General features: G+C 39.6%; 1 protein-coding gene across 1 annotated transcript; it reads right to left on the minus strand.

Moving 5' to 3' along the window:
- Nucleotides 1–1,704: 1,704 nt before the first annotated feature.
- Nucleotides 1,705–12,858, minus strand: LOC117523835 (cadherin-8-like). The gene is given in 4 exon segments (XM_034185453.1): nt 1,705–3,767; nt 12,541–12,571; nt 12,573–12,679; nt 12,682–12,858. Coding segments are annotated over 4 exon segments (807 nt in total). The 5' UTR covers nt 12,857–12,858; the 3' UTR covers nt 1,705–3,273.
- Between the last annotated feature and the right edge of the window lie 495 nt (nt 12,859–13,353).

Below are 13,353 nucleotides of genomic sequence, written 5' to 3' on the forward strand. Positions count from 1 at the left end.
TTTCAAAATGAGCAAATATTTGCACAAAAACAATAAAGTTTATCAGTTTGAGCATTAAATATCTTGTCTTTGTGGTGTATTCAATTGAATATAGGTTGAAGAGGATTTACAAATCATTTTATTCAGTTTTTATTTACGTTTTACACAATGTCCCAACTTCATTTGAATTGAGGTTGTAGTTCAAAACTAGAAATATTCCACCTCATATGTCACGATGTGATTGCAGACTATAAGCATGCACTACTGGCTACAAAGCAGGCCTACTGCTATGATTTGATCAGTAAAAACAGGCATAATTCAAAGTTCCTGTTGGACATGGTAGCAATACAGCCCAAGATTTTTTTTTAGATTACTTTGAGAAGAAAATAGATGAAATTACATTAAATACATTAAAACCTATTTTTATTCTCTTTCTTATGAATATTTTTTTATCTGTTTTATTCTTTTTCCTCTGTTTTTAATTATGTATTTGAATTTTTTTAATTTTATTTATTTATTCAAATTTTTATGTTGAACTGTTCTGTGTGAGGCACCTTGCAACAGCTTTTGTTGTGATTTGGTGCTTTATAAGCTGATTTAATTGAAAATGAATTGAAAAATTGATTGTCAGACTAGCCGTGTGCATGCACTAAAAATTAGGGGCCGCTTATGCATGTTATTGGTAATTATTTGTGATGGATAAACCAAAGCGTTTTGAACCACTGAATCAATATGAAGCAAATGTGTTGAAATGGTTCAGTGTTTCGAAGCATTTCATACAATTAAATATGGTGAGATCTGCTGGCAAATCTTTAACTTAGGACTTGCAAGGAACAATAAAACAGTCAGTCACTGTTATGTATATTAAATAGTACAGGTTCTATGTGCGTCTTAAAATTTTTGGCTAGATTTTCATTTAAAGATATTAATTATATACTTGTGTTATAATGTGATTGTGCCATCATGACATACTGTATGTAATAGAGATATAAATTGTGAAATGCTTGTGCAACTAGGGACTGTTATAACCATAGTTGTACAAAATGGAGGGGATTTGGGGGCTTCAATGGTTTTTATTTGAAAATAAGATCATTTCAGTGGTGTTAGGCTGAAATCTGTTCTTTTTCTCCCCAGTTTTGGAGAAGCCCCTGTCACACGGCACAGAAGTTGGTGGCATATGAAGATAGATTTTTTTTCCAGCTTGTAAAGAATTGGATTAACAACTGTCTCCATTCCCCCTATATGTCCTTGCAGATTCACTGCAGAAAATGGTTCTGGGGAGCATTGGCATGGCTAAAACCCTCTAGCCACGGTCCTCTTGGCCCCAGCTATTTTATCCCCTTTTTTCCCTCTCACATACATGGAGATGACCTTGCTGAAAAATGAAGGAGAATGGATGTGGAGAGGAGGCAAATCAAGCCGAGTGCCCTTTTTATTATCTTATTGGTAAACAAAGGACTGTTTTTTTTTTTTGTTTGTTTGTTTTTTTTAATTGGGATTAGGGCTACCAAAAATTTTCAGCACACACGCAGAGTCTCTCTCCAGCCAAAATCACAAAGTTGGCAACCCTGCTTAACCACTAGACCATCACCTCCCAGTTTACTCCTCTTTATTCCTCAGAGTTCAACCATCCTTTGCCAACCCCCGTTAGTGACATAGCTGCTTTTTGCTGTTGGCTTATTATCAATAATCTCTCATGAACATAAGAAAACCACACCCATTCAGTGATATTTATAAAAATATATTTCACAAAGTAGGAAACAATACAGGGTTTCTTAGATTACAGTACAGAGAGTAAATAATTGAACATACACATTTATAAGCATTAAAGCACAGTAAAAAATATGGTCTGCATGTAGGACTATTCCATATATATTGTTTAGTCTACCGATAACTGCCATAACACTATGCACGCAGCTGTAGTCCCATTGAATTTCTCTTAATGTGCAAGAGCTAACGTGCAGAGACAAAACCTACACCTCATTGAAAGCTAATGATGTTAGCAGTAACTCTATGTACATTACTTTTTTAAAATTATTTATCATACAGTGTAAGCACGAGACACACGATCTGGATTTCTTGAGTTGAGCTTCCTGGGCTAATGCGAGCTGTACTTCCTAAATGAAATTTGACATTTTGAGGGAACTATTGTGCTCCTCAAAACATATTATGAGATATATTTTACACAGAATTAGCATGTTTCACATTGCTGTACTCCTGATTATTATATCATTATTGTTACTACATGGTGACTTTGAGCTTTCCTGCTCACATCTAGTCTAGGTCATCAACTGCAGTAAAGTTATGTTAAGGTTTGGCTGATATGCAACAATGTGCAAGTGGTTTAATAAAACAGCTGCAAGTGAAAAATCTACACACATTCACTTCAAATTGTCAGCACAGAGAAAGGATGGTTTTAAAAGCAGATTTCCAAAAAACTCAAAGCAATGATGAATCAACAGGTTTCTTGTCAAAAAAGTAAAGAAAACAACTGATTACAACTGTATTTAATGTTGCTTCTGTAAAAAGAAGGCCTCAGAGTTTCTACATTTTTCTTTTTTGTCTTCAGTCTTTTATAGGCTAATAACACTTGCGACCCACACCTGTAGCATGTAAATACAAAGAGTTGTATAAAGCGAGCCTTCTGGGCTTCAGATAGTTTACAAATGTGGCCACCAGAGACCATATCAAATGATAACAAATTCACCTTAATGCCAAGAGTAGTTCATCTTTTTGCAATTTTTTTTTTAATCATACAATACATTCATCATTGTAACGTAGACCATATATTGCTTTTACATTTCCATGTTGTTTCAGATCATCGGGTAGCTTGGTGGCTTAAGGAGATAAGAAACAAGAGCCTGTCTGCAGCTTCTGCAGTCCATCTTGTTGTCCATGGAGTATGATGTCCATTCAAGCTTCAGAGAACCCAACAACAACATTGTTTCCTTTCACTGGGCAACTACCAGCAACATTACCACTGGCAGTCACAGCAAATGACTAACACCCAAAGTACTGCTAGACACTCCACAACAGAATCTAAGTAACACTCCACAAGAATCAGATCTCCTAACAAAAACATTGTTTGGCTTGACGATTACAATGCGATTGACATAGTGGATGATGACTCTAAGAAGAATACAAAAAGGTGGAATCCATTTTTATTCACTTTTTATTTTTAAAACACCTGTTTCTAAAAGCCAACGAACCCCTCGCCCTCCTAGTATTTAAAACACAAGTATGCGGAGAGCAAACAAAAAAAAATCAAAGGTCTTTTATATAACAAACCAAAGGTCAGGTCTCGCGATCACTCTCACCCACAGAGTAAAGCTCCCCAAGTCTTCTGAAGCGTGGGCCCCACTCACTGAGATAGTCATAGTTCTGATCCGAGTCTGATGATGCTGTCTCCAGTGAGCTCAGAGAGCCAGCAATCGAGCCCCGGCCCTCGTATCCATAGATCTGGATGGAGTCATAAGGTGGTGCTGTGGGATCATTGTCTGCCTCATGGAGACGTACATTGATGAATTCATCCACGTCCACACCATTGGGGCCTGAATGCTGGCCTGCCCTGGGCATAAACTGTAGGTCAGGCTTGATGTCCTTGCGTGGCAGGTAGCCATTGATGCCATCAGGGTTCTGCAGCGTGGCGATGTCAAAAGCTTCAGTGTCCTCTTCACCACCTCCCTCATCATCGTAACGGATTATGTTCTCCCTCACATCTTCATCATCCTTGATAATCAGAGGCTCATTCTTGTGTCTCCTCAATGTCACAAACAGTACTACTATTACTAGACAAAAACAAGACAGAAATGATAGATAGATAGATAGATAGACAGACAGACAGACAGACAGAAAGAAGGAGAGAGGAGAGAGTGGCTCGGTCAATGCTTTGATAAATCTTTTTGCACAACCGAAGAAAAATATGAAAGCAACACTTGTTTTTGCTCCCATTTTTAATGAGCTGAACTCAAAGATCTAAAAACATTTTCTATTTGCACCAAAAGACTTATTTCTCTCCAATGTTGTTCATAAATCTGTATAAATCTGAATTAGTGAGCACTTCTCTTTTGCAGAGATAATCCATCCCACCTCACAAGTGTGGCATATCAAATGCTGATTCAACCGCATTATTGCACAGGTGTGCCTTAGGCTGGCCACAATAAAAGGTGGGTGAAAAAAAAAATGCTGTTTCCCCATGTCTGAAGGGACAGCATGCTGGGCTAGGGTTCATCCCTTGCCTGCTTGTCTTTGTGACTAATCATCTGATCATGGCCCAGACTCCTCCTCCTATAGGGGCACCTGTTTTCTGCTTCAACTGTGAGTAAATTTCTCTGCATCGTATGAACTGAATCCTGGTGCTCCTTGCTTTTGCTTTCAGGATTTGGCCCTAACTGGGGCTTCAATTCCATTTTTTTCCATCTTTCGTTTTTCCACCAATTCTGCTCCAGCTTTGATTTACTAGTTATTTTATTTTCATCATGTGCTTATTTCCTATTCCATTTTGCTTTGTTATTTTGGCAGTTGTTCCATTCTAGGTTTGTTTGTCGGTTTGTGTGTTCACTGTTGATCATTAGTTTATCACTTATTACCACCGCCAAGGAGGTTATGTTTTCGGTCGCGTCCGTTTGTTTCTTGGTTGGTTGATTGGTTGTTAGCACGATTACTCAAAAAATCCTCAACAGATTTCAAAGACATTTTGACCAGGGGTGTATCTTGGCCTAACTTAGAAGTCATTAAATTTTGGTAATCATCCGGAACACAATCGGATCCAGTAATTTTTTAAGGATTCTTTATTATTGCAGGATAGGGCAATTTCAACATTTTGCATCTAACTTCATGAAGATGGGTCACAAAGGATGAACAAAATTAAGGTACGACACAACAATAATTTAGCATTTGTTTCTCCTCATTGAATAAACTTATTAGAAAATTTAAAAAAACATGTAGTTCATGCGTTTCCTTATAAATACATTTGCTGAAGATCTACAGGTTTAACCCTCGGGGCCGACGCCGTCGTATACAACGACTGAGACCAAGCTTTACTAATTATAAATAACTTTTTAATGATATGAGATAGAAACGTACTTTTTTTGCTGAAAAGTTAACTCCGCGGACCTTTCGATCCACCGTCCACCATCTTTGTACTCCTCATAGAAGCTGTGTGATGATCTGAGCAATGTGAGTGTCCAATCGGAATTGGTTCACCGTCACATGGTTTTCAAAATCCAATTGTAGGGCAGATTCACCTCAGTGACACACCAAAGATTGTTGTTAGGAGTGATGTGTTACTATTTTATTATAGTTTGTTGTGTGTTTGAATAAATGTGCGTGGAAAGTAATTTCCCGCTTTACTTTTTCCTTTCTTATTTCTGATTGTAAACTTTTATTACACTTATAAAACACAACTATAGCATATATATTTTGAAAGTACAGGTTGTCCTGGAAAAAAAATAGAAACATAAAACTTGATTGTGGGATGCAGGGAGAGCTGTTAACAGCAATAATAAAAACATTTATGCCAGGCGAGTGAACTGTCCAAAAAATTGCCCTCGGACCCCAGAGGGTTAACCACTGAATCTGAGACATGACGGTAGATGCGTGAAATGACGTGAATAAGTCTCTTTGCCAAAGGGTATTCCATGTGACATCAGTGACGCTATGGCCTTGGCGGAGGTTTGCGCTCTCCCAGCGCTTCTAGTTTATTTTGCTTTTTTTCATTTGTAATTATCTGTTGGCTTTAATGTCGGGTTTTGTTTTCTGGTATCATGTAATCTGTTTTACTTATAGTTTGTTTAACCGCTTTGTTTTCTTTCTCAGTTCCAGTTAGTAGTGCTTTAGTGTTTATTCTCTCATTGCTCTCTGAGCTGTTCTTATGTAGTTTTCTTTAATACTTATTAACTGATGGTTGCTTTTTAGTTCTCATGTGTGGTTCTAGTAACTTTTATTCCATCCTCGCTTTCTGTTTCCCTCCTTGTGCTCAGTTTCCCGCATCCCATTTGTTTGTGTTCACTATCCGTCCATCCGTTATGTTCTCACTGCACCTGCCTCGTGTCTTTGTCTCCCACCTTTATGCTCTCTGCTTTGTTTTTCCTTCACTCACTCTCTTGGCACCTGTTCATATATCTCTGTCTTGTCATCACTCCACCTTGTGTTGTCCCTCCTTATCTTGCCCAGCTCTGTTTTTGCTTTGCCTGATTGCCAGCCTGTGTTTGACTCTGCTTCGTTTTTTAGACCTAGCCTTTGTCTTGCCCTCTGACCACCGTGACGCCATGTTTTGATGACCTTTGCTTGTTGAATGACCACGTCCCAGCCTGCTCATCATTGTCTGTACCATTGCCACACTGACTGCCTATCTGTGTACTGTACCTTAATCAGTGATTTTTGGATAAAGCCTTTTTTCTTATATACAGGGTGGGCCAATAAAATGTTACCACTTTTTTAATTTGTACAATTTCCAAAATAACAAAGATTTCTTTTTCATTTTCAACATTTTCAACATCTGTCAGGAAATTCAGAGAATCCCTCTTGAGATGTGTGGCAATGTCATCACAAACTTCAGTGTGCGTGTTGCAGCTGTAATCCAAAGAGGAGGTGTGTGGATTGAACATGTCATCAGTTACTGAACTGTGTGGAAAACAAGAGACAAAGTGGGAAACCTCTGGTATCAATTGTTAATTTGATGCTTCTGTAAAGTCTGTAAATAAAATTTTCGAATAAAATTTTTGAATAAGTTCTCAATTCAAAAACTTGTGTACAATCAAAAAGTGGTAACATTTTATTGGCCCACCCTATACATGTGTCTGGTAGTCCTGCATTTGTGTCCAGCCACCCAGTGTCTGCAGTTATGTCATTGCTGGTCTCATTTTCACAGCTGGCATCAAGAGAAAAATTTCCTCAACAGTATGATGTGCAGTCATACTGCCCAAGAAAAAGAACACTGTAGGTTTAACCTCTGCACTGTGTTACCCCTTGGGGTGCAAACTCACAGTTTTCCAGATGTGAGGCAGGCACTCTAACCATAAGCGTAAAACCCATGGGCCCTAGCATCTGTTGCTAGAGTGTCTTGGCATTGGGGGAGTAAGGTTTTTCTGACTGCATATGCACAGAAACCACAGAAAGCCCAAGACTGCCATGACATTAATATCCATGATGACTGAGTGTAACTGTACTAACAAGCCCAGTCTTACGAAGAATGCAAAATATTTCAACTTGTTTTCTCAATATTGTAGGCTACAGTCAAGTATTTCTGTGAAGGCTCTCAGTTGTCCAGGTGGTTTCCATAGTAGAGAAGCTTGAATCTTCGAATGGACTGGGTTGCTTGACATGAGGACATTTTTCAAATCACAGAAGCTTCCTCAGCTAAAATTCTTGCTCTGGTAGTCTGACTTCTGTCTTGACTCTTGTAGAGAAGAATAACAGAAGCTACAAAAGCTGGAGTATTAAACCTAACCAGACCCCTCCTACCGAGAGGTAGACTGCTATTGGCTAGTGACTAAACAATTGCTCTAATTAGCAGCTATTGTGCACTAGTTAGCACCCTCCTAATGACAGGGTAGCTGTCCCTCCTAACGATGGGACTGACAACTCTCCTGACGGCTCTCCTGACAACTCTCCTGATGACGTGAATGACTCATTACCATGAACAAAAGACCTGAAACTGCTTTAGACCTGAGTACCCCTATTGTAAACAGGGGACCAGCCGGTTAAGGCTCGGTTTCAACTGTTTCACATACAATGCTCCTTCACTCCCTCTCAAACCATTTCTTTTCTCTGGCTAAGATTTTAACTTCCTTGTCCTCAAACGTGTGGTTAGTGTCTTTAAGGTGGAGATGAACTGCAGACTGAGGTCCACAGGCACTTCAAGCTTCTCTACTTCAGTCAAGTAGATTTCTTCCAAATGGTCTATGTGTGACTGCTATGTAGTATGATTACTATCATTACTATTTTCAACATTGTTTGCTCCCACACATACAATCCAGTCATTTTCTAAACCCACTTAATCCAGTTAAGGGTCAGGGCAGGGGGGTATAGCAAATCCCAGCAGTCACTTGAAGAGAGGCAGGCTATGCCCTAGATAGGTCCATCATAGGGTCATTACATTGTAGACAGACAAACTCATTCTATACTCTCACTCATGCTCAATGTAACCTTTCCAATCATGATAGAAATGGATATAGCACATTAAATATTTGGTTGACTACCCTTAGCAGGTATCACCTTGACCAGATGCTTATAACAGCAATCAACAAGCTTCTGGCATAATTCTAGTTCAATGTTTGACCTCTGTTCTTGGCAGAATTAGCAGAGTTCAGTTAAATGTATTGGCTTCCTGGCATGAGCCTGACTTTAAATACAACCCAGATATCAATAGGGTTGAGGTCTGGACTTTGGCGAGGTATTCAAAAAACTTAATGTTAGCCTATTTTATGCATTGTACAACCAGCTGTCTTGTTTGTGTGTGTGTGTGTGTGTGTGTGTGTGTGGGGGGGGGGGGGGGGGGGGGCAGTATTCTCTACATTTCAACTATCTAGCTGATGATTTGAGGTTTTGCTGAAGAATTCTGAGTTAACCCTTGTTTATATAATATTTATTATCTCACTCGCTTTGTGCAATGACTCAGCGTGATGCTATCTGGCCTGCCTTCATGGCTCCAGTGTTTCTCCTGACCATCCAAACCAACTCATTTACATCTGAGGTTGAAAACATGTCTTCTGCAGTTCTTAGGAGATCTTGTAGATGTTATGTGGATACACCTAGTGATAATCTGAACTTTTGTTGAAATGATAATCTTGCAATCTGCAGTTATTTAGAAAAGGCTCCAAGATACATTCCTGACTTGTGGACAACTAGGGTGTTCATTCACATATGCACTGAACAACTTGGAGTTTCCCAATAAATTTGTGTATTGCGTCAGTCCAATGAGTGCTGTCAAAAAAACAAACAACAACAAAAAAAAAACTGTTTTGTTGTCACAGACAAGCTACCAGCTGTTGCCAATCATAACCACGAATATGAAGTTATGAGGACTGTGCAAGTTATAAGACCAGTCAGAACTTTCAGCACCACTAACCAATATTTAAATGGATACCCATTTATTCTTGATCCTGCATGTATAATTTTGACTATATATATATATATATAGAGAGAGAGAGAGAGAGAGAGAGAGAGAGTATATACATATATACGTGTGTGTGTGTGTGTGTGTGTGTGTGTGTGTGTGTGTGTATGCAATTATTTTTTTTTTAATTGAAGCTCAATCTATCCAGTCAACTGCTGGGATAGGCTCCAGCAGCCCACCGTGACCCTTAATTGGACTAAGCGGTTGAAGATGAGTGAGTGAGGTGTGCTATCCAGTCATTCTGCCCCAGAAATATAAATCTATGAAAGTGCAACATTATGGTGAGATGAGTATATTTACACATCTGACCACAACTGTACATATACATTTCTTAAGGGTTGGCTGAAAATATCTGCCTCCTGTGTGATTATTTCGATAACAAGGAAATTATTAACGGGAAATTGGTACCAGAAAAATCTTTTACTTGTTGACTATCACTACACAAAATGTTTTTTAGCTGGAATTTCAGGCACCCACAGAACTGCCTTCAACCTAAGACGTGCACAGTAGTCTGTAAAAAAATGTGTGAAGTACATGAATATGCATTTGAAATAATGTACATGGACATTCACTGAGGAATCAGAGTTGTCAATGGCAACGAAAGTCTGGATGTTAGAGGTCAGAAGGTGGGCAAGAGTTTTAAAGAAGAAAACCCAGTCACAACAAGGCTGCATGACCAGGCCCATAGTGGGCAATCCATAACCGTTACAAATGCACAGCACCAAGTGTGGGTGTGATGGCATTGTCCCAGCAGAATTTTTGGAACAAGGCGACACTGTAAACTCTGACCAATATATGGACTCTCTGCTAAAGCTGCAGGCATGCCTGAAGCAGGTTCAGCCTGGAAAAGATGCTACCAGGCTGCTCAAGGAAGCCCTACCATTAATTAATGCTTCGATCTTAAATATGATCAATCTATCTTTATTAGTTGGCTATGTACCACAGGCTTTTAAGGTGGCAGTAATTAAACCATTACTTAAAAAGCCATCACTTGACCCAGCTATCTTAGCTAATTATAGGCCAATCTCCAACCTTCCTTTTCTCTCAAAAATTCTTGAAAGGGTAGTTGTAAAACAGCTAACTGATCATCTGCAGAGGAATGGTCTATTTGAAGAGTTTCAGTCAGGGTTTAGAATTCATCATAGTACAGAAACAGCATTAGTGAAGGTTACAAATGATCTTCTTATGGCCTCAGACAGTGGACTCATCTCTGTGCTTGTTCTGTTAGACCTCAGTGCTGCTTTTGATACTGTTGACCATAAAATTTTATTACAGAGATTAGAGCATGCCATAGGTATTAAAGGCACTGCGCTGCGGTGGTTTGAGTCATATTTATCTAATAGATTACAATTTGTTCATGTAAATGGGGAATCTTCTTCACAGACTAAGGTTAATTATGGAGTTCCACAAGGTTCTGTGTTAGGACCAATTTTATTCACTTTATACATGCTTCCCTTAGGCAGTATTATTAGACAGCATTGCTTAAATTTTCATTGTTACGCAGATGATACCCAGCTTTATCTATCCATGAAGCCAGAGGACACACACCAATTAGCTAAACTGCAGGATTGTCTTACAGACAAAGACATGGATGACCTCTAATTTCCTGCTTTTAAACTGTAATACTACTGTAATACAGTAATACTGTGAGAAATCTTGGAGTCATTTTGATCAGGATATGTCATCAATGCGCATATTAAACAAATATGTAGGACTGCTTTTTTGCATTTGCGCAATATCTCTAAAATTAGAAAAGTCTTGTCTCAGAGTGATGCTGAAAAACTAATTCATGCATTTATTTCCTCTAGGCTGGACTATTGTAATTCATTATTATCAGGTTGTCCTAAAGTTCCATGAAAAGCCTTCAGTTAATTCAAAATGCTGCAGCTAGAGTACTGACAGGGACTAGAAGGAGAGAGCACATCTCACCCATATTGGCCTCTCTTCATTGGCTTCCTGTTAATTCTAGAATAGAATTTAAAATTCTTCTTCATACTTATACGGTTTTGAATAATCAGGTCCCATCTTATCTTAGGGACCTCATAGTACCATATCACCCCAATAGAGCACTTCGCTCTCAGACTGCAGGCTTACTTGTAGTTCCTAGGGTTTGTAAGAGTAGAATGGGAGGCAGAGCCTTCAGCTTTCAGGCTCCTCTCCTGTGGAACCAGCTCCCAATTCAGGTCAGGGAGACAGACACCCTCTCTACTTTTAAGATTAGGCTTAAAACTTTCCTTTTTGCTAAAGCTGATAGTTAGGGCTGGATCAGGTGACCCTGAACCATCCCTTAGTTATGCTGCTATAGACTTAGACTGCTGGGGGGTTCCCATGATGCACTGAGTGTTTCTTTCACTTTTTGCTCTGTATGCACCACTCTGCATTAATCATTAGTGATTGATCTCTGCTCCCCTCCACAGCATGTCTTTTTCCTGGTTCTCTCCCTCAGCCCCAACCAGTCCCAGCAGAAGACTGCCCCTCCCTGAGCCTGGTTCTGCTGGAGGTTTCTTCCTGTTAAAAGGGAGTTTTTCCTTCCCACTGTCTCCAAGTGCTTGCTCACAGGGGGTCGTTTTGACCGTTGGGGTTTTTCCGTAATTATTGTATGGCTTTGCATGGCAATATAAAGCGCCTTGGGGCAACTGGTTGTTGTGATTTGGCGCTATATAAATAAAATTGATTTGATTCTTCAGCATGACACTGCTCATCCACACGCAAGTAGACAAACACAGGATGCACTGCAGCTGCTCAAATTTGACAAAATCTTCTCAAACCACCATAGCTTGGTGCTTGCACTCTGTGACTTTTTCCTTTCTCCTAGGATAATAGAACACCTGAAGGGACACTGTTACACTAATGATGCAGAGGTGCAAGCAGCTTTGCATCAGTGGTACCACGAGAAGACACCCGATTTTCTCACAAAGATGCAACAAATGGAAGACGTTTGTGTATGTGTGTGGAAATGGAAGGTGACTATGTGAAAAAGTAATTACACTACCTGACTCCATTCCAGACTTTAAGCAGATATGCGATTATCTTGCTTGTTATTGAAATAATCATGTAGGAGGCGGAATTTTTCAGCTGACACTTGTATTATTATCTAGGCCACAACTGCTTTGGCTAGCAAGCTTGCTGTGCTTGCCAAATCACTGTAGTGTCTGGCAAAACCAGCCATTTTGACAGGATAGCATGTGGGCAGCTTGAAAAAGCACTTCTTTGTGAGTAAATAATATATGCTGATCCTATATTCTTTAGTTAATCTTAGATGGCTTCGCCAGTAGTAATTATTCCAAATGTTTGTCTTATAAAATATCTTTTTTTTAGATGATTAGCTCCACATTAAAACACAATAACAAAAAAGCTTCAATTCTTTCCATAAATTTATATTGCCAGTTTTTAGTGTGAGGTGCTCGCTAAGAGTGTTACAAAACAAACCATGAACACCTCACCTAACAGTAGTATAATGCAGGCCAGAATGGCGGATGAGAGCCCCCATACTGAGTCCAATTGGAAGCACGTATGCTTCCACATTGCAGGACTGGACGGTGCCTTCCTTGCTGCATCCACAGACTCGGATTGTCAAGGTATTGTGCTGCTCATTGGTGGGTTGCCGTTGTCCGTCACAATTATTGGCAGGAAGTACATCTTTTGTTTCTGTCGTCGGAAGGTGTCATGCTTGGCTACAACGCTGATTGAATTGTCTGTCACAGAACAGCAAAGGCAGACTTGAATTTTTCCAAAGACACACCAAACATTATTATTCATGGTGTCAAAGTGGACTAAACATCTTTTATTGCAGTGCATGAAGATCGATGCGGCATGAGGGTGAACTAATTTTACATCTGTCATCACAAGGCTTTTTAGCAATCTCACAATATAAAACTGAAGTTGTTTTTCAGTCTGGTTCCTATTTCTCGGCAGCTCAATTTCTGAATTCTGAAGGAGAAAGGCAAACCTGAGTTTTATCAGCCCCTTTCAAAACTGAAGAAATGAAGGGGCCATGACAGGGTGATGCTGACTTAGACGATGGCACATGTCGACCCTGAAAGGTGCCAGCTGTTCTTTGATGCCACCTCTGTGAAGCTGCCTGCTCATTAGCTGGCTCTCTTACCCAACTCACATTCTCAAACACTTACGTTCCCATAAGAATCCACTCCCGCTGATCTTATGGAAAACATACACGGATCTGAGTGTCTAACCTTGCCTCATTGAGTGTTCATAAAGAGAGATAGGGAAACAGATCTGCAGCTACATGGCACAGA

The sequence above is a fragment of the Thalassophryne amazonica genome, chromosome 2 (genome assembly GCF_902500255.1).
Source record: "Thalassophryne amazonica chromosome 2, fThaAma1.1, whole genome shotgun sequence".
NCBI classification, from domain to species: Eukaryota; Metazoa; Chordata; class Actinopteri; order Batrachoidiformes; family Batrachoididae; genus Thalassophryne; species Thalassophryne amazonica.